Raw genomic sequence first — 27,661 nt, forward strand, 5'->3', positions numbered from 1 at the left:
GTATTTGTCAGAGTTCTCCTTCTGGCCCCAAGATAGAGCGCCATCCTCCCTCAATCCACCTGGGCGACATACAGCTTGAACGTCATGCTCAGTGGCAGAGGTTTGCTATCCATAACCTTGTTGCTAGGATACACATCATTTTCTCAAACTGTATGGATTTGAAACAAAAGGTGGGAAAACTGTGGCAGCATCTCTCCCTAGGTGCAATTGGCATCAGGACTCTGTGAGGAAAAGTCATCACTGTGGCTCCCATGCTCGCTTCTGGGAGGGACGAATTTCCCAAGATCCTCTTGGCATGTTTTCTTTGTCCCTATTTGTATGTTACCTTGCTGTAGGAAAATGTACTACAAAGTGTATCACACTTTCACAACTGGAAGAGTATTTAGTTCATACTTCAAAACTTAAAAAATATCACATGGGGTTTTGAATTCAGCAATGGGAGAATTTGTTCTATAAACTAACATCTGGGAAACATATAAAGGTTACTAGAAGTTATCATGACTGGCAGGCAGTCACTGGGTCAGGGTTCAACCTTAAAAGAATAGAATGTACCGTGATTCTTTTCTTCTTGGGACTGACTCTATGGTACCACCTAGTCTGGCAGCCACACATGACTGTACCCCAAGTACAAGTCTGGAGGAGTCAGGAGGCAGCTTGAGAGCTAGGAGATGGGTTTAAGATTGAGGGGAAAAGATTTAGAATCTCACGGGAGGATGAGGGAAGCAGAGAGCCGCAGCTAGAGTGTTGGAGTGTGAGGCGAGGAGACATTTCGAAGGCTGAGGAGCAATGTTCAAAATGTGGGCCTGGCTGAGACACAAAGGAATGACAACTCAAAACTTACACCCAAGGCCTCAGAGGAGGGTGAGGATGGGTGAAATACTATCTCAACCTTACCAAATTCACCCTCAATCTAAAATAATATCAGAAAAGAGACACTTAACAGGCGAAGAGCAAAGCTCCCACACGTGTGAGGTGATTGGCCATTACCTGACTGCCTGCTAGAACAAAGGATCTTCAGAGGATTCCAATAGACTTGACAGCAATGCAACATAATCCACATTAAATCCTATATATTGTAACACTAACAGACGATAACATGAGAGAACAGGTCTGTCCTAGTGAAGAGAAAAGTAGGTGGACAATGACTCGGAAGTAAGTCTCAGATGAAGACTAAACATACCACAGACACCTTCAAAGACGTGCTTTAAAAGGTGACCGGAATCAACAGAGAAGCCCTGCATGGTGGTGCACACCTTTAGTCTCAGCACTTAGGAGAAAGAGGTAGGTGGGATCACCACAATTTTGTGGAAATTCAGGAATGAAAAGAGCGAAGTCTGAAGTGAAGAATTCACTATTGGATTGAACAGGTTAGAGATGGCATGAACCAGTAACTGTGAAGAGAGCACAGTAGAAATGATCCATCTATAAAACAGAAAGACTGCATCCAAACAGAGCTTTACCTCAGAGCCGTGGAGCAATCTGAGTGGAATGTAACGGGAATCCTCGAAGACTAGGAAGGAGGAACAGGAATCTCAAAATCTCAGCTCGAGCGTGTGGGTGCACACACACACACACAAACACACACATACACACACACATGCACACATACACACACATACACACATACACACACATACACACACACACATACACACACACATCCCTAAAAATATCATAAGCAAACTGCTATAAACCAAAGATAGAGTGTTATGGAGGAGACAAGAGGCAGGAGACAGACACATTAACTACAAAAGAACAAAAGTTCAAATGATGGCTCAATCAGAAATGATAGAAACACAAAAACAATGAACACACCTTGCAAAGGGCTGCAACAATCTGTCAGATTGAACTTTATGTCCACTAACACATCTTTCAGAAATATTTTCAGATAAATGCAACTTGAGACAGTTTCTTCCTATAGGCCTACAGTACAGACTTTCCTCTACAGACAACATACAAGAGACAAAAGGGGTTCTTTAGGCTATGGCAGAGTGACTGAATGGAAGCAGGTGTCGACTGCCCCATGTAAGAAGAGATAAGGAGCAACAGAGATGGTGAGTATCTGAACAAATATAAAATATTGTTTATTCCTCTACTTTTTAAAAAATACGGGTGATTAGATAAAAACAGGAGCATGGAATTATGAGTAGAGTGTTAACAGGCATACTGTATATGGTCAGTGTGTACAGATAGGCTTATGATAAGTTCTATGCTTGCAACACTCATACTTTAATGACTAGTGTGATGCTAAGTCATGCAACACACTGACACACATTAAAGCCTTCAGAAAAACAGACACTAGTAATTGTAGCTTAAGATAAAAGAGTAATGTTCTTATTGCATTCATTGGTCGGTGTGAGAGGGCACACTTGTACCATGGTGTACACATACTGGCCAGAGGACATCTTGTGATAACGGGCTCTGTTTTCACTGTGGGTCCCAGGAATACATCAGACTTGGTGGCAAGTGCCTCTATATATTAAGACAGCTTGCTGCCCCCTGTCCAAATTAAGATATAATTTAAAAGATTAATAAAATGAAAGGCAGGAATGAACCAACAGGAATATAAGTAATAAATGAATCAATGACAAAAATAATCATTTCCCATTATTGTAAAAAATGGCTTGAATGTATAGGGACTAAAGACCCATTGTCTTTATTGATTAAAAATTTACTTTGAATTTTAAACCAGGGGTTAGGATATAGTACAATTTGATCTCTAGAACTATAAAATATATGTGTATATATCATCTATCCATCTATCATCTATAAATCATATCCATATCTATTATATCTATCATCAATCATATCTACTATCATCTATTATCTATCAATCATATCTATGACCTATCTTCTATATATCTACCCTGTCTGTCTGTCTGTCTGTCTGCCTGCCTGTCTGTCTGTCTATAATCTGTAGTTTTAGAAACAAAGCTACACTTTGGACCTCAGGGTGGTCTCAAGCCACACTCCTCCTCTTGGCTTCCTGACTGCTGGTATCATACTTTGTGACTGCCAATATCAGACAAAATTAACTTCAAGTCGACAATGAATATCCACAAGGGTAAATGGTTAATTAGACAGAAGTCATAAAAGCACATGTAGTCTGTGATTCCATCCATGATGGAACATGAAGAAATTATGAAGAAATAGAATTAAGATTGACAACAGGAAATAGATACTACTTGGACATGGACACAAAGGTAGCATTGGGTATGTTATATGTTCTGTTTTATCAAACTCACAAAATGATGTGCCTGACTATGGACTTCATCAGAATAAAAGAGGCTCACTGATGTTCCGCCCGCCAGCAATAGTACCCATATATAATTTGGAACTGCTACGACAAGGAGCTGTTGTGTTACTGCATGGCACAGTGGACTCCCTTGGGGCCTTGCTGCTCCTCTGCCATGATTATTAGCACTGTTGTTGCTTCCATACTGAACTCACTGCTGAGATCAACCCTACTGTGCACAGAGCTGGTTTGTTTTGTAGATTGTCTTTGCTCATGGACAACAACAATGCACAAGAATAATAACTCGGGCACATTTCTGTCAGCCTTGGAAATTATTATGGAAAGAATGACTTATGAGACTTTACATTTAAATTATTTAAACATTGAATGATTTCTCCTCTTATGTTAATAGAGAGAACTCTACTCTTTCTGATTTATTTGTGGGGCAATAAATGTTTTCTTATTAGTGTGCATATATTTCTAATCTATCAAAAATTCAAATACACACAGCATTGTAGCAAACTCCATCCATTGTGAGACTTCTAAAAATCTGAGTGTCTGTGGGATTTTCTTTCTGTCTGTCAAATGCTAATGTAGAGGCTCATTTTCACTCTTTAAGTTCTAAGTTTCTATTTGATGAAGGTAACGTTTAGAGTCAGAAGCTTCAGTCTTAAGACCAGCCCTCAGTTGTTTAGCCTCCTTAAGCACCTAGTTGCAGGGCCCTGCTTCCCAACCCAGTGAAGATTTGCTCAAGCAAGAGAGTCTTCACCTAGGCAGCTCGGGCCATTGCTTAAGGCTCTGGAATCTCTGACTCTCTGGAATCATAAAACTTCTCGCCTGTGAGATTTAGGAAAGGATAGTAGTCCACTTCCAATTCCCATAGTTAACTTCTGAGTAGAGGGTGCCTCTTGGATCTTTAGAAAATTAAATCTGACTATAATCCAGGAAGACAAAAGAAGAAGAGAGGTGAGGCGGTCGGTTCTGTGGGTGAGGGTTATCACCGTGCAGCCATAAGCATCTGAGTTCAAGTGCCCATCAGCACATAAGGAGCAGGGCTTGGCCACATGCGCCTATAGCTCAGGATGCTGTGTGTGGCAAGGTAGAGACAGGAGGATTCTGGGGGCCTGCTGTCCACCAGCCTAGCTCCAGGTTCAGTGCAGGGCCTTGTCTCAAGAGAACAATCAGAATACTCAGGGTCCTCCTTTAGCCTCTGGCATTATGTATGGGCACAGGCATGTACACCTGCATGCGTCTGCATGTACCACACGCATGTGCATATAACACATACACAACATTTCTAAAAGTCAAGAGGGAATATATCAATGCTCCCCTCAGGTTATTTCTCCTGCCCAGATCTATCTTCCTAAGGGGATACTGGTTTACAAGCTGTCCAGGCTCTTGCCTCTGTACAGCCTTCCTGTCCCCATCACAGTTCGAGCAGTGCTCTTATTTCTGGCATGATTGTATTAATGCCGTTCTACAGCACAACAAACAGCATTTATTGCCTACTTACTCTGAAAGTGCTGAGCAACCTATGGATATTTTTCTGTGTGAATCTTCTCGATTAATTCTTAACAGCAACCCTTCAGTGATGTAGTTCATGTAGTCACTGCCAGAGTTAGGTGTTTCTATTTTTAGAGGAGCTGGGTCCAGAAGAAGGCAGGTTCCCTCCTCACCCCCGTCACATATCAACATCACTCCCAGGTAGTCTGACATTTCGGACTGTAGGGCAGCTTAGTCCCACACCACATTCTGTAGTGGCAGAAATGCTCTCTGCATGTGTTGAGCTTGTGACTGAACTAGCAGAGTACTTGTCTAGCATGAAGCTTGGATTTGCACCCAACACTACAGAGACCCGGGGTGGTGGTGCTCGGCAGTCAGGGAGGGGGAGAGACGGAAGAACCAGAAGTTTAAGCCCATTCTCTCTGTTACAAATCGTGTATGATAACAGCTTGAGATACGAGAGACCCTGCTTCCAAGGAAAGGATATCGTTGTCCACGTATGTCATCTAATATGGCAGTCAGCAGCCACAGGAGGCTGCTGAACAGTGAAAGAATGGCTAGTGTGATGAGGGTCTGAATTGTAAAGTATTTAATTCAATTAAAGGCCCAACAATGTAACTCGAGACAGACAATAAGTTACTACACACTCACTTCCAGGAATGACTGACTGCATCTACAGGCCACACCCCTGGGATAAACACAAACAAGCCCCACATTGTTTTTAAGCCATTATATAATACAAGTGGATATCTTGGATAAATTTGGTAAAAATGAATACAAACTTAAAATGCACATTTACTAATAAGGCAGGTGGCATCACACTGTAATTTCTAAGAATCAGTACTTATCAAAGAAAATAAGAATTCAGCCTCAAAACACAGCCTCTGGAAGACACTCTTACCAGGAGTCAGGGTACAACGCTGTCTATACAGCACCGGGTGTCAGGAAAGAGCCCTTAATAGCATGGTTGTTTCCTGCAGAGCTCTACTCGATGTGACCTTTGTCCCACTACCTGTTTGATATTTTTATTGTCGATGTGCAGAACAGCAACGTAACAATTCAAAGGAGTAAGAGGACTCATTATTATTTGGTAGTTAGATGCCAAAACAACAACAACAAAATCTGTTGGACCCCAGTGCTATAATGTTGACATGTGAATGGTTGAATATACTCTGATCAAGCACGAAGCCACACAGCGTACATAGTATTAGTAGCTTGCATTAGAAACATTCTTCAAGTTTGCTGGAGCACACGCAGAAAACGGGAAAACGTTCACTCCAAATCACGCCTGGCAAATTGCTTTCATTGAAGGAGCTAGGGATGTGGCTTTAAAGAAGGTCTAGTGGACGTCTCAGAGTTTCAGGTGTTTCGGGTTTCTTTGTCCTGTTACATCAAGCCCTCCTGGTGAGAAATTATAGTAAGGGAAGATGAAGTGAAGCGCTCTGTGGATAACAAAGGAAAGGCTCACTGAAGACCCAGAGCAGACAATGGTGAGCAGTGCTCAGCAGACTCTGACATCTCCCTCTGACCTTTTAAATGTCGGTAAGTCTTTAATACTGTTGCTTTTGTTTTAATGCTCATCTCCAAGTTAGGTCTAGGAAGCGCAAAGTGACATCACTAGGTCCTATTTTGTAGGGATATTAATCAAGACACTCTTGAACCTCGTCACGGAGAGCCCACGTGGTCTCCTTTGTATATATTGAAGGCAGTTACTCAGATAAGTGGCACTAATGCTGTTTTCCTAGGAGAGTAAAGTGTAAAATCTTTGTAATGATTTTTACCAACTGTAGGAATAAAATATGATAAGCATCAGACCCTAAATTCTATTTTGGAGGGATATTAATCCAGCCACTCCTGAGCCTCGTCACAGTAAGTCAGTCCGTGCTGCCTGCTTTGTATATATTGCAGGCAGTTACTGGAATAAGCGGCAAAGTGCTGTTTTTTCCTGAGAATAAAGTGTAAAATCTTTATAATGATTTTACCAACTGTAGGAATAAAATATAATAAGCATCAGACCCCAAGTTCTTCAATTTCGTGTAACTGACCACGACAGCCAAGAAACAACGCCCACTTTGGCCAGATTGATTTTCACTTTAGAAAATGCAATGTATCTACTATGTCAATATATTTTATGGAACTCATAAAAAGAACTAGATAAAAATCAATGGAATAATATTGTCTTCCATTATAAAAAGAGTGATGAAGCCGGCATGGCTCGCTACATAGGCTGTTACTGCGCATGCTGGCGGCAGCGCACACTCACGCTCCCTTACCCGGAAGACCTATCTCCCGTTTCCCAGGCAGTCAGCGTGGTGCTAACAAAGCTGACCTTCCTTCCACCTCTGCTTACGGGACACACACGCAAGCTGCGACAAGCTTCCGGCCACCCAGGTGTGGCAGCATCTCTACGGCATGGGCGCACCTGGCAAGGGTGCTCACTCCTGCACCCGAGAGCCTTACCTTGCACTGGCAGAGGGTACACTCCGTGCCGTGCTTGATCCAGGAAGACCCGGTGAAGCGAACCACGTTCATCTCGTCCAGGCAGGTTTTGGTGATGTCATTGCGGATGGTGTCGGCCTGACAAGGATCGGTGACACAGCGTGGGCAGCACTCGTTCTCAGGAAGGACGCTAAATTCACATTCTACCTCTGGGCAAGCCAGGGGCCAACAGTCAACTTCTCCTTGCTGTGAGGGAAAGAGGTGACAGGAATGAACCAGAGAGAAGAGAGGCAAAGAGGAAGGACAGGATTGTGATTTTCATATTTAGAGACTCAAAGCCCGTCCATCTTCAGAGAATCTATAGAAGCCACAGCGGATGGTGGCATCTCTTTTACGATGGACGGTTAAGCAGTCTTTGAGTACTAAATAACCATGGCATGGGAAAACAAGAAACAACCATTTTCCCAAGGAGTACAATAAGAACAACCCCATCTTTAGGGCAAAGGGGAAAGGCGAAGAGGTTTCAATGAAGTGTCTGGTCCTTGGGTAGCCTTGATTTCCCCCTCTAACTTATTTATTAATCTCAAAAGAAAAAAAAGGTTTATCCCTTTACACCCCCAGAAAAGAAAATAAATACAAATAGAATTTGGCAGTTTCCTTCCTAAATTATAAATTTTTCTGTGGAAGGGCTTTGAACACACCACCCCAACAAGACAGCATAATATAAGACAATACAAAATTTGATTTCCCCTTTTTGATTTCACATGGGAAACTGTGAGTTGGACTTTAAAAAAAAACAACAGTTCCAACCTGTTGGCTATTTTCTTTTTAGTTTTAAATGCCAACGTTTCAGGGATAAAAGCAGCCTTTGGGCGCAGAAACCGACCTTGTTCTCACGGTTGATTTCTGGGTTGAAAGGACAAAGAGGCAGTGATGCAAAAGCAGGGCTCCTAAAAATATCTGCACACAAACAGGAAGGGGTGTGGCCATGGCTTCTAAGGTGTCTTTCTTGTGACACTTTTCTACCACACAGGCACATGCAGCATATGTCCCTTTTAATTTATACAATCAGGAACGAGCAAGGATTGTAGTCAATTCGAAAAAGTTGGCTTTTTTTTTTGTCTCTATCTAATCTTTTCTTCTTTACTCGTCATTTCTGGGAAAAGTTTCACAAACACGGACAAACATCCAATTATAATATGTATTTATCACGCAGTCATGGTGTGTGGGACCGTAAAACACAGGAGCCATGTAGCAGAGCAGATGGGAACAGTCATTAGCATGGAGGAGTATTTTCTTTTCTATTTTCAATTTTACAATGTGCATGGGTAGATGTGTGTATGCATGTCTGTTTGTTTTGCGTGTATGTGAATGTACGTGCATGCAGATGACCATTCCTGTAGAGGCCGGAGCTCCATGGCACGGACTATCCTCACCTGACTCTCCACCTTACTCACGGAGGCAGAGTCTCAGACCAGACTCAGCAGGAGGACTACTCTCTCTGGCAAGCTTGCTGTGGGATCCTCTGCCTCTGTCTGCTGCTGCTGGAATGACTGGAGGTCCCCATGCCCACCTGTCGCTTACCTGGGACCTGGGCATCTGAACTATGATCATCACACATGCAGAGTGAGCACTTTAACCATGAGACTAACTCCCCGTCCCGATATGTTATCTTTGTTTTGTTTTAGGTGTGAGGAATTCTTAGGGATTGGTAACAGATGTACTGGGGGAAGACTGACTGTTTTCCATGAGTGCATAGTTCACCTTTAAGCATAGGATGGATGGAATAAAGGCACGGGAGGCTTTCCTTAGCTCAGGCTAAAGGAGGACTTCAAGGGGTCTCCCTCTCAGAGAAGGCGTACAGAATGTCGGCCAGTCCAGCCCTCCAGAGCAGGGGCCTTCCTAGAGCTGAGATCCTTGAGTACAGTTCCTCGTGTTGTGGCGACCACCAATCATAAAATTCATTCATTGCTACTTCACAACTGTAATTTTGTTGCCGTTATGAATCATAATGTAAGTGTTTGATATGCAGGATCTCTGATATGTGACTCTATAAATGAGTTGTTTAACCTGATGGGGGTCATGACCCACAGGTTGAGAACCATGGCTCCAGAGCCTGCCTTTGGGTTTCTCTCTCCATCGTCCTATCCAGGCTCTGTGCTTGTAACTGTCAACACTCACGCCAGCTGCTTGCTGCTGGTGGGTGGAAGGGGATGCTTTCCTGTGTAACTTACCAAGCAGCGGCACTGACGGCAATCCTGGACCCAGGTGTCGCCGCTGTTGTACACGGTTTCCCCGTTTTGATGCAGGCACTGACTGCTCAGCCTTGGGTCACACTCAGGGCAGCAGGAAAGGTCAACTGTGGGGTTTTCGCAGTCGCAGACCATCCGTCGACACATGACAAACCCAGTCTGTGTTAAAAGAGGAACAGTGTGTTACCATGACCCTCGATTTCTCAGAGTATGTGTGTATGTATATGTGTGTGTATATATATATATTATATATATTATATATATATATTATATATATATTATATATTGAACTTGAATATACATATATGTATATATAAATATAATATTCATATATTTGACTATTATACAGCAATGTGGTTACTAACAGTATTTTGTTTTATGGTGTATTAAAGCAAGATGTGTCATTATAGTGCTTTATAGCTAGTTAATAAATCCCACAAATGGCCAAATTTCTGTAATAATTATGCATTATGTTTTTTGTACAAATATCAATTTCATTCATAATTGTTGACTATTTTGTACATAGACTATTTATTTAGCTATAATTTAAGAACCTATCATTAACTAAGTTAACACAAAAGAACATGTGCCTAATATAACATTTATCCAGAGAGATATTTTCCACTCTTGGGTGAAGGCTTATCTATTCTGATTTATTTATTCTTTCATTCTCATATAATATTATGACTAAGAAAAAAATTAACATAGTAATAAAATGTTATTAATGTAGATAAATACATTGTGATAAATGGTATAATGGAATATTGTTCAGTAACAAAAAGTAAAATAGATACATGTAATAATACAAATGATTGTGGAGCAATATATTAGGCAGAAAGAAGTTAGGCATGAAGACCATGCCCTGAGGGCTCCACTTATGTGAGGCTCTAGAAAATAAGAACTTAGTTCTAGTTATTATTTAACTGGAAGCAGAATTGGCCTGGCTCTGGTATGGGGGAGGGGAAAAGGGAGGAAGGAGGGGGAGGGGGAGAGGGGGCTATCTAGGAAGGACATGAGTGACTTTTCAGTTCATGAAAATGTTCAGTTATAGTAACTGTGGTTGTGGGTACAGGGTTGTGCGCATTTGCCAACCCTTGTTAATCTACACCCTTAATGTGTATGAGCACCACAACCCCACAATCCGAGGAAGCTGGTTTGTTTCTACCCACCTGGCAGGAACACACGGAGCACCTGTCGTTTTCCAGCACCCAGATCTGGCCGGTGTGCTTCACTTTCCCCTCGTGCACGCAGTCCCCAGTGCAGTTCTTCCCATGGGGACACCGGCAATCGTATCCCCCGTCCAAGTTGAAGCAAATGGTGTCGTTGGTGCAGCTGTGCCTCCCAGTCCCGCATTCGTCAATATCTATGGCCAAGAGAAGCAGCGCGGTATGACCCAGGGTATTCCTGGCTTTGAGCAGCGGCAATCAGGCAGGCTGTCGTTTGCATCTACCCTGGTGTGCTTTCCCTTTAAGTGATGGCTAAAGCACTGCATCATGTGGGGAGTTCATGGGAAAGCATTATACAGTTTTGATTTTGAGAAAAAGATAACCTTGTCCAGATTTTTAACTTTCGTATTTGTCTAAATACCATTGGAATTTGAGAAACTTTAATCTCTCTGCAAGTACGACTGTAATTCAATTTATTAAATAAAACAGCTTGGTGGTGGAAATTCCACAAGTGTTCCGATGTCTTTGTAGGGATATTACTTCCAGTGTCACACTGGTATCTACAGAGCATCCCTTTTGAGTGGGAGAAATGTTGGGTGGGCCGGGGGGAGCTGAGGCACTTTATTCTATTTCAAACCCTAGTCTCAAGGCCACCTCTACAAAATGCAGTCCCTGCATTTGGTCCTAGTACTCATGTCCTTCCCTCAAGGTCTAGGTTTGCTCTCAATGCCCTTGACCCTTTCTACATAGCAAGGAGGGGAGAGACAGCCCTCAATTACCATCTCTCCCAAGGATGCCATTCCTTTTTAACTTTCCTTTCAGATCAGCCTTTCAGCCCTGGCCTGACTCAGTTGGCAGCTGCCCGTTCTTCACCCGACCTCACCTATTTGGTGGCTGTAATAGCCTAAAGCATTTTCATACAGATGAAAAGCAAACATATCTTGACCCAGAGATCAGGACTATAAGGAGAGATGTGGTTCGTTCTATTTACCCCATAATTTAAAGGTCACAAGCCAAAATACATTTCAGAGAGATGATATGTGTGGCAGTAAAGTGGTTATTTCCCATTTCATCTGCTTCTCCTAAGGAAAGGTCAAGAAAGAAGTCACTGCAACAGGGGCTGGTTAGGGAGGAACGGTTTAGGGAGAGGGGGGAAGCTGTCAAGGAAGACCAGTTAGAGAGGAGCAGGTTACAGAGTGGTAGGTTAGAGAGGACCAGGTTAGGGAGGGATGGGTTAGAGAGGAGCTAGTTAGAGAGGGACCAGGTTAGAGAGGACCAGGTTCCAGGAGGACCACTTTAGGGAGGACCAGGTTAGAGGAGATCAGGCTAGAGAGAAGGTGGAACTTGCAGCTTGTAACTGGGATCTGTGTTCTAATTTTTCTTTAAAAAATTTCAAGACAGAGTTGAGTAAATATTTTTTTTCTTTTGGTTGGTGTCTTGATTTCAGTGCTAATTGGAAACTTGGGCGGGTTGACTCAATCTTGACTACATTTAAATTCTATATGAAATTAAGCCCCATGATGTCTTTTCTCTCTATTTGCCTTCATTTTTTTTTTATTCATGCCCTCTCCTTAAGAGTTCTAGATTGGGACAACGACTGCTAGTGTGATGACCATAGTGATTTTCTCCTACCTCCATTTGTTAAGGGGCAGTGTTTTGTGGTAAGGGCTATAATTAGAAGAGAAGTCAACATTCACATATGCTTTAAAAATTAAGTAAATATACTTACACATATTTTAGAGTAGCTAAAGTTTTGTCTTTGAGAAGAAAATGAAATTTTAAAACTTAGTTCTACAGTGGGTTTTTCAATAATAATAATAATAATAATAATAATAGTAGTAGTAGTAGTAGTAGGACATATTTGCTTGTTACACTTCATGTCTATTTAACGTTCTTAAGAGTTGTGATTATTTTATGCATTAACCATGGTAATTTCAAATATTTGACTGTGAACTCCACAGACACCTCTAACTACATAAGGCCCTTTGACATCCTCTGTAAGATGCTGGGAAGCCAGTGGCTGCCTCTCTCTCATCCTGCTGGATGCCAGAATGAAATCACCACGATTAGATACCACATCCCCTGCAGGCTGTAACAAGTATGTTCATTTTTGCGAAAGGCTAGGAGATGTTCGGTAATGCATATTTTATGAAAAACACATTTCTAATAAAGACATGAAGTTCAAGCACCCTCCCGGCTATGGTTTGTGTGTACTTAATTGTTTCACCTTCAAAAGGGAGGCGGTGCACCGGATGGACTACTTGTAACCTCCTTCTGTGAGCGGGCTCAGGTACGTTTGGGCCTTTTCTACAAGTTATCTAAACCGGGCTTGTAATCACCAACTCGTTTGCGGGATTGAACTTGGAACTGTTTACATGGGAGAAAGTTGGCTCACAAAAATTCAAGTATCACAAATATTAGTAACTCTCTAGTGAGTTGTGATTAAGTAAGGAATATTGCTAAGCCCACTGGTCACATCTCAGTCTCACCATTGTATCCCTATCCACATAAGTAAACAACGCTGCTGAGCCCACTGGTCACATCTCGGTCTGATCCTATTCTATCTGCAGCAGCATTTGGTTCTGCTCCTGCTTGCAGGAGTGAGCTCACTCCCTCTCCTGGATACCCTTTATGCTCAACAAATGGACTGCGGGTGATATTCAGCCACACAAAAAAGGAGCTAAAGTGTTTGTAAGCAGTAATATGTTTGAAGGTATACGGCGTAGAGGCAGGGGGAGCAGGTGCGTTGATGAGAATGGAGGGTCCAGTGTGAGGGCAGGAGAAGCAGCCATATAGCTGGAGGGCCACGCTCAGCCTGAGAAAGGAGAAGGTTTGGAATCTGCCTTTACAAAGACAATAAAATGTTATTTTAAGTAAATTCAGACTTTCATTTTTAGAAAGATTTCTGTGCCTTCATTTTGGAAAATGGCTTTAAGTGGATTAGAGTTTGAAGCCAAGAGACCGGTGAGCTGTCTGGTTCAGGAATGCAGACTTGTGAGGCTGTGGTTGTGTGAGGTCCTGAGTTCTTTCCACGGGGAGCTCATTTGGTCCTCATGCCAGTGGGTGACGTGACAAAGAAGCCCTAGGTTTATAGACCAGGACACTGAGGCCTGAAGTGTTGTAAAACTTTCCCGAGGCCCTTGTCGAGATGGTGAAGATGTCTGGATGGAAACCAGGCAGTCAGGACCCAGGTTTGACTCTTCAGCACAAGGCTACTCTAGGGAATGCACAGCAAGAGGTACCAAAGGACCAATGCGAATGGGTTTCTGTTTTTACGTCTAGGGAGAGGACAGATCAAGTCTGTCCCAGTCTTAGAAAATGTGGTTGCTGCTGTACTGAAAGAAGAATGCTACATCACTGGGGAATGGAAGAGGGGCCAGGGAGGACGCTGAGTCTACACTCTGTTAGGGATCTGTTGTTGGATCTCCTCTGGGCTTCGGCATGAAGATGCCTAGTGTTGGATACATAGGGCTGGAGCTAACGAGATAGGACTGGACCAAGATGTGGACTTGGTTCAGATATGTGCTTTTACTATTTATCCTTTCATAAACAGTGCATCAGACTCACATCCAGATTGCATAGCAGACACCGAAAGTTACTTCCTTGGCTCACACACCCCTTTTACATCAATAATTTCACTGTGCTTAACACAGTCCTGGAACAAATTCAAAGCAGTCTAAGAAGGTTCCCTTAATTCAGAAGGGGGAGGAGTCTCAGTCTCTGTCTCTCTCTCTCTCTTCCTCTGTCCCTTCCTCCCTCTCTCCCTCCCTTTCTCCTCTGCATGATACATCTTTTATGTTATGTTCAAGAGTTTTCCCAACACTTTCCACCCTGTTTCATGGACTCTTCTGTTGAGAGCTTACAGCATCCTCTCTCCTGATACACCTACCACTGTAACCAGTGCAGCTGTCCATATGTTCAATATTTACGTGGTGGGTTGAACTAGGTGCACTTAGTTTGTGTGTTCTTATTAAATAAGTAATGTGTGATATTTGGCTTGAACATGATACTTCAAGCTTAATCGAACCACCAAATTGGATATTCTTTAGAAGTTAAAAAAAAGACAAAACTATGGGCAAATAAGCATTAAATATATAATTTTATGGAACACTACTGGATTGTGTTCCCATTTCTCAAAACTTCAGGTATAGGAGAAATGCTGGCACAGAGCAGGAAAGTGGCATTCCAGCTGTCATCTGGGAAGACAGTCTGACCTGCTGGGATGGACGGGAAGGACTGCCAGGGATTTACATTTCTATTTATGCAGCTCGTGAACATATGCGATGGAGCACCACCAAACACACTGCTCTGGCTTCTCCAGTTTGAAATGTGTCCCCCCTTTTAACAATAGAAAAGTGGCACTTTCACTGATCTAACCATATTCTTAAAGCTGGATATCTCTATATACTAATATTACAATTCTGCAAATCACTCTAATTGCAGGAAACGGGCATCTGCAGGGACTTCTGGTCTGTTTCTTTTCTCTTCTTTTCTTTTAAATGGAATCTTTCTTTTTTAAATGTTAATTTTTATTAGACATTTTATTCATTTACATTTTAAATGCTATCCCCTATTCCTAGTTTCCTATCTGAAAGTCCCCTATACCCTCCCGCCGCCTTGCTTCCCAACCCACCCACTTCCACTTCCTGGCCCTGGCATTCCTCTGTACTGAGGCATATGTTCATAGCTGAGACAGAAGGAAGGACCATCCAGAGACTGCCCCACCTGGGGATCCAACACATAAACAACCACCAAACCCAGACACTATTGCACATGCCAGCAAGATTTTGCTGACAGGACTTTGATATAGCTGTCTATTGTGAGGCTATGCCAGGGCCTGGCAAATACAGAAGTGGATGCTCACAGTCATCTATTGGATGGAACACAGGGCCCCCAATGAAGGAGCAAGAGAAAGTACTCAAGGATCTAAAGGGATCTGCAAACTTATAGGAGGAACAACAATATGAACTAACCAGTACCCCCCAGAGCTTATGTCGCTAGTTGCAAATGTAGCAGAGAATGGCCTGGTCAGCCATCAATGGGAGGAGAGGCCCTTGGTCTGGTCTGTTTCTTAAACCTAGGAGGTTGGCTCTTTTAAAGCACTCCTCCAGATAGTGCTGACTTCGGAGTGAATCGTACAGTCTTCTAAGAAATGCTACAGATTTTATTGATCAATCTTAGTAGACGCGGCTTCCAGAACAATGTTTCCAAAGGGAAAACTTTTCTATGTTTGTGGGTTTTCCTTGAGAGGCATTTCTGCATATCTGACAGGTTCCCTTACTATGCCGTCTTCCATTTCTCATGCTTTATTTCAATGCATCATTGTCTTTTTACTTCCTGAATTAAGAGTTCACTTGTTGGTTTTTTGTTTGAACAGTACGTCTATTTAATATGGTAAATATTTATCTATTCTATAGTTCATACCCACGTTGAATTCTGATATAAATTATATGCCTAACATGCTTCAATTTAAAAGATTCCCTATCTCTCCTCAGTGTGGCTGTTTCTTTTTCTGCGGCTTGATACAATACCCTGACAGAAGTGGCTCCAGGGGGAAAGGGTTCATTTGGGTTTATGATTGTCCTCTGCGACAGGAAACTCAGGAGCTGGAGCCTGAGAGAGTTGGGCACATTGTTTCCACTGTCAGGAAGCAGAGAGCAATGAATGCTGGGTATAGCTAGGCCCCTCCCCCCTTTTCTTTTTAATGAGATCTCAGCCCATGGAGATGGATCTTCCCATACCACATCTCACTTCCCTCCTCAGTTGATTTAATCAAGGTAACCCTCCACAGGCACGCCCAGAAGCTTGTTGCCCAGGTAGATTTAGATTATATCAAGTTGGCAACGCTACCATCTCGCTGTCTACCCATTTCCCATCTCACTCAATGTCACTGGGCAAATCAATATATAGTCGGTCTATCGTGTGCCTGACATTGTCCCAGGACTGGCTGGTGATCTAGCAGCTGACAAGCAAACCAAACCTAGGAGCTTGCATCCTAAGGTGTAGTCAGCAAACAGACAAAGGGGCATAGACTATGACTCCAGCAGAATTGGTTATTTCTTTTAAGGAAAGGAAAGCAGGGCCATTGACCAGATTGTTGAAGGTGATTTCAAATGGAAAGTCTGGGAGACACATTTGTGATGATATCTGAGTTAAATAAAACCCTGGGGCAAGGTGGAAAGCAGGCATTCCATGGAAAGTGAAGAGCTCTCACAAAGGAATTCCTCTCGTGTATTGTTAAAAATGTCCAGAAAGTTGAGAGTGTGCATCAGGTAGCCCCTTATCAACTATGTCATTGTCAGAGAGATGAAAGGCTCCAGAAATGTAAACAGAAGGGTGCCATTCCTTGACTTCAGTCTTTTAGGGACCATTCTGGGTGTTACACAGGTCTCAGGGAGTCAGGAATGGAAGAGGGGAGGCCAGTCTGAAGATTGCAGTAACAGTCCGGATGAATGAGACTCTAGGCCATCTTGGTAACTGCAGGGCTGATGGGAGTGTGAGTTTTTAGTATTTTGAATGAATGCGTTTAGAAACCTGATACAGTAAAATTAGAAACAAGTTCATCTGCTGGATGCTCAACGTGAGGGATGTAAAAAAAGGACAGCTCTAAGACAATGTTCTGGAAACCTTGCTCCGGGACCTATAAATCTTGGAGTAGATAAAGGGCTGGGATGTGGCCCCAATTAGGTCTGAGATGCCATGAGAAATCCCAGCTGAGAAACCTCAGAGGCCACGAGATCTGTGAGTCCGTGGCTAGGGAAGAGGGACATGCACGAGATGTTGCCTCGGTCATGGTGACTTCAGTGTGATACAAAAGTAGCTATGATAACACCCGGCTTGAAACTTGTGCTCTTGCATCTGTGAGACAACACAGGGCATTTCTCTCCTGTTTAAATGAACAAGGTATGCAACGACAGCAGGCAAAATTAGACCAGGTTACCCTTGAGGATCAGTGGAGATGATGGGAAGGAGCTACAACAAGGATGTATGTTCAGAGTTCATCTTCATCCTGAGTGTCAGGTCCAGAGAAATGGTGGTGCTTCTGACAATGTGCTAAATGGCATATGGGCTGAGCCCGGGGAAACAGAAGGACTGGCGCCTAGAGTCAGAGTTCCCCAGAAGCCTTGACAAGCAGGGTGCTGTTGGTCAGGATGAGCCATAACTTCCCTTATCCACGCCCAGCCACACCTCCCACAGTGGGCATCCAGTTTCCTGCTGCCCAAACAGATCACAGCCCCATGGCTGTGTCCCAGGCTGTCTCTGCTCCCATCCTCAGGTTCAACTCGATAAGCTGCTGTAACTGGACACTCAACCTGCACCCCATGAAACTGGCAAGGCTTTCCTCCCCTTTTTGCTGTTCTCTCTGACTCTCTGACCCCCACCCCTAGCCCACCACACCCCACCCCACCAAGGGACAGCCTTGGCAGTTTGAGCCTCCATAAATCTTTTTTTCTACTCATGAAATTGTCTGGTTTGATGGTTTCACTGTTCTCTCTCTTACACTGTTGTATGTTTATGTGGTGGTTTGTATGTGCTTGGACCAAGGAGTGCCACTATTAAGACATGTAGCCCTGTTGGAGTAGGTGTGACCCTTGTTGAAAGAAGTGTATTACTGTGGGGGTGGGCTTTAAGACCCTCATCTTAGCTGCTTGGAAACCAGTCTTCTCCTGAAGGCTTTTAGATGAAGATGTAGAACTCTCAGCTCCTCCTGCACCATGCCTGCCTGGATGTTGCCATGCTCCCGACTTGATGAAAATGCACTGAACCTCTGAACCTATAAGCCAGCCCCAATTTAATGTTGTCCTTTATAAGAGTCTCCTTGGTCATGATATCTGTTCATAGCAGTAAAACCCTATCTAAGACTGCTTGCATTATCTTTAGTTAGTTTATAATCATGCTTTTTGCATACTTTAAGGATTTTTTAAAAAATTGTGTATATGTGTTTGGGGGTAGTATGCACATGTGGCTGTATGTGCTCATGGAGAAAGAGGTATTTAGTCCCCTGGTCTTGGGGGGTGAGAGGTAGCTATGAGCTGCCAAATGTGGTTGTTCTACAAGAGCAGAAAAGGCTCTGTGCCACTGAGCCATCATTCCAGCTCTTTTTTGCATAATCTTTAAAAAGAAAATTTTAATAAAGCAGTATGAGATACACAAGATTTTATGGAAGGTGAGGAAAATAACAGCTTAATCTGTCTAACACTGTAATCTGTGGTTCTTGACTTGGCAGAGGCTAGAAATCCTCACTGTGGGGAAATCCAAGCTGAAAGGCAAGCTCTGGGACTAGGTTAAGTGATTATTAACAAACACTAGGTTTCAGTCCTGGGTAAGACAACAGCCTTCCCATCCTGCAAACACCGGAAATGGGTTCCCTCCTCCTATGTGAACCTGGGATGTACTTCCTGCTCCTATGTGACATCTGGGACGTGCTCTCTCCTCCTATGCAACATCTGGAACGCTCCCTTCTCCAGTCTAGGGATTCTTCTACTGTTGCTGGTAGTGTTCTAGAAGCCTGGGCCTACCACACAAATCTGTCTTACTTTTCTTGCATGAACCCTGTGTGTAACAAGTATGGCAGACATCTTCATATCTAGGTGTCGAGTACCTCTGCTGGGTTCTGGAAGGCCGGTGCTGTGCGCCTTAGGCCCATTGTCTCGCAGGTAATCGCCCTACAGAGCTGTAAATACCAAAGAAGAAGCAGCATCTCTGGAGGTTTGCTTTGGTTTTTCTTCCTGGACCATGAATTCTGATGGCACAGCTCTGTCATTTCCCTGGCACTCAGCTTGCTCTGGCCACCTCTGGGTAGGGGAACTCAGCAGTGCTGTTTGTCAGTCCACTGAAAATAACCCAAAACTAACAGCTAATTGCTGAGTGTAATTGGATTGAATTTTCCGGTCCTATAAGATCACAGAGTTCTTGGAACAGGGCCCACATCTTTGGTCTCCAACATTCAACATTCACTCTTACTCTGCTACAGGAGCAGCCAGCCTAGCACCAGACACAGGGCACATCACCTCTGGCTGCCCATTCTCCTGGACCCCTACACCTTCTTTACTGACCTTCACAGGATTCTCCGCCTGGCGCAAACATCCCATTGTCATGGTAGCCGTCTCTGCACTCACAGTGATACCACCCAGGCAGGTTGATGCAGTTGGCACGGCTGTCACACTGAACAAAGCCCTCAGAGCACTCGTCAATGTCTGTTGGGCAGAGGAAACAAAAGGAGGATTTTTATACAGTTGCTTTATTCTTCTAAAGAATGTTCTATTCAAGAACATTCTGCTGTAAAGCTACTATAATTCTGAATGCCAGCAAACCTTGAAACCGAGGAAGTATAAAACCAACATAGTTACTTAGCAGTCAAATGCTATGCATAAAGAATGTAGTGGTATTTGATATTAACCAGAGAAACATCTAGATGGCTTCTTCTCTATTACAATTGATTCAATGGTGAGGTAGAAACCATCTGTGGTGACCTGTGAGTTTCAGCAAATGTCCCCAGCCAAGCCTGACACATCCTAGGATGGTGGGGTCTCAGTCCTTTCCAATTAAGAGTGTGCATACACCTTTGTTCAGTCACATTGGGGTGACAAGAGGCACTTCCGGGTAGAGCTTTTATGGACCTGTGCGTGACCCACCTGCTCCCTTCTACATCCACATCACAAGAACTAGCAATTTCCAGAGGCTCTAGAGACCAATCTGAATCATGAAGGAGTAGGGCAGGGTGTGTGCTACACTGCCTGGGATGAACAAATAATATGAGCAGGAAAATGTTTTGTTGCTTTAAGCCACTGGGATTTATGTTTTTTAAATTATTATTAATTTTTAATCATTACTATTACTATAGGTATAAGCTACTCTGACTAAATACACAGCTAGACAACTCACAACTCATCTTCAGTAGATACAACATTATTATTAGATATAGCATTATGCATTGTGTTCTCAAGAATATGTGCTGGTTGTGCCCATGTATTACTTGGAACTGCCAAAAGAAAGAAAGGGCCGGGGGGAGGGGAGGGAAGAAAGGAAAGAAAGAAAGAAGGAGGAAAAAATCATGCCATATGACTAGTATGTTGAACACATGACAATACTGAATCAAATGTAAGTTATTGGATCTAACTTACATTCACATGCGTGTTTCTTCATACAAGGAGACTTAAGGCAGAGACTGGCAGAAACGTAGCTTGCATGATGTCAGATGTCTAAGACAGGTATATTATCATCCCCTCTACTGCAAACCCTTTTCTATTCAGGCTGAGAAAGACACAACCGTCTCATGATTCCCAGATCTCCTCCTCTGCTTGTAGGGGGACACATGATCCTTGGGATTGCTGTACAGAATACTTCTCCTTGCTTATTCCTTCCTGATCTGGCTCTGTTGGCTTGACTGGGATCTAATCTAATAGTCCTACCTCACCACAGCTGCCGAGAGTATCCACACGTACCGCCTATCTACATCTTGGTAGCCTCAAGCTATGGAGGAAGATTCTGTCTTCGCTGTCAGGCAGTCTCCCTGCTTGCTTCCTAGGCTCGTGGCACATGGTGGCTTCAGCATGTGATCAGACATAGGCGATGAGGCAATTCTCCTGTTGAAGGAAGGCTCACTGGTTTTCCCAGTCCTTCCTCTCTGTCCACTCTGGTTCGCAGAATGTCCTATTTCAGTCTCAGTAATGACAAACTCATGGATTCATATGTTAGTCTTGTTACTTTGGGTTTTGGCAGTGTGGCTAAAACCCAGGGCCTTTAGCATCCTAGTTACCTAGAGTTACCTGCTCTGCTACTAGGATGTGGCCTCTGCTTCTCTTTTGTTCACTGTTTAATAATTCCTCTTTTATTGTTCTCATTTAAAATTTATTTATTTATTGGGCTTGTGCCTCATAGTCTAGGCTGGCTCCAAACTCATGATCTTCCTGCCTCTGTCTTTTGAGTGTTGGGAGTCAGTAGGACAGCACCATGCCTAGCTTTGCTACTGGACTTTGAAAGGGCTAAAGTTGCAAATGCACTTATAAATACCTTTTAACAGGCAGAGAATTAAGCTCTAAGTCATTTGCTACTTGGTGAGAGTTCTTTCAGTGCAACTAAATATAAAACATCCTCTCAGATGAATGAGGTCCTGAACCAACAGTAGAAACTTTGTACTATGCTAATATTTTAGTATTGTTTTATAATATAATCTCTGTGTGGTTCCTTTACCTCAAAATCAGTTACAGCTGCCAATAATTCCTACCAGCAAAATAAAGGTTGATAGCCAAATCAGCTAACTAGTGCCTCCCTGCCACGCAGCCATCGAGGCCTGCGGGTTCTAGAAAAAGCCTCTTTGTCATTCGGGGCTCCAGCAGCTGAGGGGCTTCTGATTACAATGGAGTCTGGCTGCTCCCACTTGCTCCAGCTTTAACTGCTCTTTCCTTCTAACAGAGACAACTAGGTAGGAAACGGTGCCATTATGGGCAGAGAAGAAGAAAGCAGGCTGAGAATTAAGCTTCGGAAGCAATGCTCACTTGGAGAAGGTGGTAGGGGAGGACGGTGTTTAGAGTCTTTAATCTGGGGAAGCTGAACGCTTAGGAATGGTAATTGTCCAATGCTTTGGCTAAAGCAGTCCTTCTGCGAGTGTCCTGCCTATGCAGTCTTCCAGTCCATCCTGTCTTCCCGAGTTACGAGACTGTAAGGCCTGCTCATCCTGTGAGATGGGGTTTGTATGATCTCCACATGTCTTTCCTTTCAGTCGCCATTTTTCCAGTTGCCACACCTCCTCACTTCCCTTATTCACACAGTGGTGCCCACATAGCCTGCCTCCATGCACAGTCACCGCCCCCTTCCCCACACCACCTCCCCACTCCCCTCTACTTACAACACACACCCTCAGTGCCCTGACTTCATCTGCAGGCATACTCTCTGAGTCTTTGACATTTAATAGAAATGCTGTTGACTACATTTCTTCCTACTCTGAAGACTGAGGATACGAATATTGGCTCCTGTGGTATCGTCACATACAGGCTGAGCATTATTTTCTTGTTAAATCATCATTATATAGCTCTTTAGAGAATGGATATATAAACATGACCCGTTTATTAATTTAATTCAATATTATTTACTTAATACCTGTTGTATGGCAACAACTAGGTGCTGGAGAATAAAATGGATACACAAGGCACATGTGGCTTCTGTCTTTGCTGTGCTATCATCTATGCAAATTACATTTACAAAATCAAATTTATGAAAATCTAAATGTACAGCCACATAGAGCACGTTTTCGCTGAGTGCAATATATCTGTCACCGTCGATGTGGTTTATGGGTAGCAGCACACAAATACTTCATTTTAATGGCTATGCACTAATTTTCTCAATTATTTCCATTTACAGCAAGGGATAATCATAAAAACAGAGGTGAAATATAACTTAAATATTTAAAAAAAGAGAAGAATTAAAGAAGCAGCATCAGGTAAATATTCATATATATGTTATGGTATCATGATAAGAATTAGGAGGTTTGAAAGCACTGATAGTGAGCAGGACGTGCTCATTCACATTCCAAGGGGTAGGTTGCGCCGTAACTTCTTATGTGACAAAGCATTCTGCTTTATCTCAACTGTGACTCGATTGATAAACCATAGGCTGTGACTCAGTTACAATGTGCTCACCACCATTCAGGATTCTGCTATTCAATTCAACTAACTACATTTTATATCCCTATTACCCTGATAAAAATAATGGGTATTTGTTGTATGGCATATTGAAGTAGTTATTCATTAGAGAATTCTGAAATCTACCCAGTTCTCAAATGCCCATATATTCTGAGTGTTCCCATTGATGTCACTGGGAGGTGAGAAGTGTTGCTCTCTTAGCATTTCCTAGAAAACAGAATACTGTCAGTAGCTTGAATGCCCCACTGTAATGTCACGACCCAATGACAGGCACTCACCCTTTTATGGATGAATGGTTTCCCATCATGCAAATTTGCGTACATGATTCTATCCATTTATTCATGCATGACTTTTTTTATTTTTACTTTTGATACTATACTCAGCAAACAGGGGGTTCTCGGTGTGTTTCCCTTCCTGTGACTATACCGACACACTCAACTGATAGGTCGTTCTGCTCCAGTTTGAAAACTCTGAGGAGCTTCCGTCCTGGTATGCACAATGGCAGCAGTGCACACCGACCAATGGCGTGCATGGGCTCTTGTTCTTCCGCACCTTCGTCAGCACACTCCACCTTTTGTCTCTGACCTCAACCATCCTAGCAGGAGTGAGAGGGTGTTCTCAATATCATTTTGACATCCTCTTCCTCTCCAAGGCCACCGTGGCTGGTGGACCACCAAGAGGAATCCAGTGACATGGAAGCCTACGCATCACAGATTATATATATATGAAGCCGTAAGCTGGTGGGGCCTGGCTGCTACTGAGTCTGCCATAGTCAGCTAGGAATAAAGTCCAGAGAAACAAGAGCTCATACCAGAATATGATTGTGGAATAGTCAATAGAAAGTGAAAGTGTGCTTGCATTTCCAAAGCATGCATGTCACACGGAAGGTACATTTATTACTAAAGTAAGGCCAGATACGTAATTAAATTAAGTACAGCTAATGAACAATTTTAAACAAGTTGTAAAATGAATTAAAGTAGGATAAATGTTAGTGAGTTGTATAAACACATATGATGTGGTCTTACAATTTTAATTTTGTACTGTATAGGTATAGTATAGAAAACACTAAACCTAAATCTTAAAAAATCTGCTACTCCCTTTGCATTCTAAGGAACTCGTTCCCTGATTCTCCCGAGACAGTTAAAACTTTTTTACATCTACATTTAGAACATCATATAGTGAGAGTATAACCAAGCTACCCCAAGACATACAGATTATAAAATCCAAAAATGTTTCACCATAAAATAAAAAGAATTATGAGTAACATTCACACTCCAGAGAGTGAAGCATGTTTAGACAATAAAAATGGAAGGTACCACTGAGGACAGATTGTCCCAGAAAGCAGAGCCATGTTTAACAGTCATTAAAAACAAACCAACAAGTCAGAAATCATAAGCACCACGTGATGGTGACTTGGTCTTTCTTCAGGTTTGCAGTTGAGACTAGACTTTCTGCAGTGCCTCCTACTGTGGGTTCCAGAGGCATCCAGCTGAAAATGACTTATGTCACTACCACTCAAGGGGTCCCTTCAGAAAGTGACAAATATGTTCATTGTACAATCCAAGGTTAGTGTAGAATTAGGCATATGAGTGATACACACCCTCCTCGCTATTTATAACAGCAGATATTCTTCTATAGCACCAGACTCTGAGTAAAACTGTTACTATGTAGGAACGTCTGTATCTCAATGAGTCCCAGTCTATCCTCTGCTTCTGTTCACCCCTTTTAAAACAGTTTTGAGAATTTCAATGATAAATATACTTCCATCATTTCCCCTCCACCCTCTCTCTAATCCAACTCCTAAAATACGTGTGTTTCACCAATTAGTGTATCATTCAGATGCCGGGACTACACAAATCCGTGTCTTCCTATTTGGCACATGGGCTGCTACACAAACCAGCAGCCCTCTTCCTTTTAAACCAAAAGAAGACAGATAAGCTGATGGGCTCACACTTTACACAGAGAAAGCAGGAGTGAAGGTCAACTGTATTTGGTACTATTTTCAGTGTTCAGTGTCAAGGCCACATAACAAGAGAATTGTCTTTTATACTTCTTATTGTGAGGGAAAGGATGACAGCACTTCTCACAAACTAGTACTTGGTCTATTTATATCACAAACTTGTGCCCTGGCAATTAAATGATATTGATAAACAGCAGGCAATTAAGGATCCTCAAAACAATTAGTCAAGTCCTGATTATTCACATGGGGCAATTTGCTTTCTGGATGATCTGCAGTTTTTAAAACCACAAGGTCATCTCTCTGTGTCTTTGCTGAGTTTCTGGGAGACTGGAAAATTTAGGTGAGAATGCATAAAATAGTGTCTAAAGTTTCTTATTTGAAAGGCTTGTTCTCATTTAATTTTTGAAGTTTTTTTTAATGAAAACACATGTAAATAGATTTTAGATATTACAAAATCCTCTATAGAAGTTGGAGAACATTACAGATTTATGGACAGTTATTTTCATTATGTTGTGGTTCATAACCATTAATCAGTGGTGTTAAAATGCCAGGTGCCGCTTCTTTATTACTCTCTTGTGTCAATGACAAGAAAGTGATGACAACAAGTACATTACCCAAGGCCATTCCATAGACACAGCCCCTCGGACTGTCACAGGATGCTCATCTTTCAGATGTTAGCCAAGAAGAAACAGCCTAGGAGTTGGAATATCTTTTATTTTCATTCTTTTCATTTCTTGAGATTATAATACATTTACATGCTGCACAAAGGAAGTTTCCTTAATGATGCCTACACTTCTCTGTGGATAGAAGCACAAATATATATCATTCGGTAATTAGAATGTATCAGAGACCTCCAAGATCTATGACTTCACCAGCCCTGGGTAGTTGGTTAGGTTTCCAGTACCTCGGACAACTTTCCTCTTGGGTCTTCGGGCCAATTAGAGAGCTGATGGTTACTGCCGAGATATGTGTGCCTGTATTGCACTCTTGTGTTGCCCTGTCATGCTGGCCATTGCTGTGGTTCATAGGCATCACTTCTGCATAGGATTGTGGGTTGCTTACCTCCTTTGGAGGTTTGCGTGGCACCTTTTGCTACCATGAAAGCTCGTTCTCAAGAAGGATGCTGAAGCTCAAGGGCCTCTGGCTCTTGTACTGTGGTGAGTTCTGGCTCTTTTGCTTGTGAGCTCTGTACCTTTGTTTATGTTATTAAGTCCACTCTGAGTTTCTGGTTTTGAGTGACACTCTCTTCCCATCACAGCTAGCTGATACCATGTAAGACCCTTACATAAGGACTAGCATCTCCTGATAGGTATTTGAGATATAAAAATACCCCTCCTCCAAGACCAGATGCAGTAGCACATCCTTAGGCTGCTTTTCATTATCTGATGACATGATCATTTTAATTAGGAGAGATAGTGCCAATGGGGTCACAGAAACAGCTCCTAGAATGACACTCTCCAGGGAGTGTGCAGGCTCGTCCACACTCCAGTGTCGGGGTCAGGTTAACCAGGTTCGTATTCCAGATAATTGGGGACACTCAGAAAAAGACCTGGAAAATAAACTTTTCTTCTTCTTTTACACTTTTAGCACATTATCCTCTCGTAGCCTCTTCTCCTTAGGGACCTTGTACATTGTCACTCTTGTGTAATATCCTCTATCCTCTTCTTGCCCTGTCACCTGTTGAGTTAACTGGTGTGCTTGTATACCAAGCTCAACATCCTGGACACCAAAGGCTGCTGTTTGCGATCTCCTGTATCATTCTTCCTGGGATGAGTCTTTATCACATCCTTTGCGAGGCTTACTTTCAAGTTTTTGTTTATTTGTTAGTTTTTGAGGAATGGAGGGCCTAGCCCTACACAGATATTCCAGTTACTTTATTTATATTGCACACATTCTGGAGAACATAACTATGGTTTTCTGTTCCTAAAAATACCCTGGCTTTGGGATTTTTGTCTTTTCACTTCATTTTGGAAATCAGTGTGTGGACTTCTCACTAACAACTCACTAAAGTAAACAAGGAAGCAGGTAACCTTGCACTGATTCCACAAGCTGATCACTGAACATTTAACAATGTCTGGATTTTTATTTGTGTTATGCACATCTCAGGCTTAGACTTACTTTTGCAACAATTTTAATTTTTCCATTGATTTGTTAAAACATGACTTTATTAAATTAAAGTTTGCAGAGACATCTCCAGCAACTTCATGAGTGTTGACGTGCACCATTGCCACAGTCAAGAGTTTTGCATTCCTCCAACTTAATATTTTTCATACCATAATAGCTTGGAAAGGAGCTCTTTAAATATTAGCATTTATCTCTGAATAACTTCTGTGTGGGCAGAAATCATGTTCCTATTTTTTTCCTCTAGCCTCAGCACTGAACAAAGAGCTGGACAGAAGGTTAGAGATGGGCAAGAGTTTGTGAGGGAACAAGTCAACGGTCTGCTTGTAATGGCTGTGACTGTG

General features: G+C 42.6%; 1 protein-coding gene across 5 annotated transcripts in view; it reads right to left on the bottom strand.

Annotated features, from left to right (window-relative positions):
* Window positions 1–27,661, bottom strand: part of Nell2 (NEL-like 2) — a 309,357-nt gene that overhangs the window by 2,446 nt on the left and 279,250 nt on the right. For 4 of the 5 annotated variants that reach the window (NM_001356950.1, NM_001289653.1, NM_001356951.1 and 1 more), the window contains 4 exons: window positions 19,652–19,792; window positions 10,599–10,792; window positions 9,412–9,588; window positions 7,199–7,423 (listed from right to left, as the gene is read on the bottom strand). In NM_001356950.1, coding sequence (NP_001343879.1) covers window positions 7,199–7,423; window positions 9,412–9,588; window positions 10,599–10,792; window positions 19,652–19,792 — 737 coding nt within the window. Of the gene's footprint in view, window positions 1–5,312; window positions 6,140–7,198; window positions 7,424–9,411; window positions 9,589–10,598; window positions 10,793–19,651; window positions 19,793–27,661 lie in introns of those variants that run through there. The other variant, XM_006521164.4, reaches the window with a different exon arrangement.

The sequence above is a fragment of the Mus musculus genome, chromosome 15, assembly GCF_000001635.26.
Source record: "Mus musculus strain C57BL/6J chromosome 15, GRCm38.p6 C57BL/6J".
In the NCBI taxonomy this organism is placed as follows: domain Eukaryota; kingdom Metazoa; phylum Chordata; class Mammalia; order Rodentia; family Muridae; genus Mus; species Mus musculus.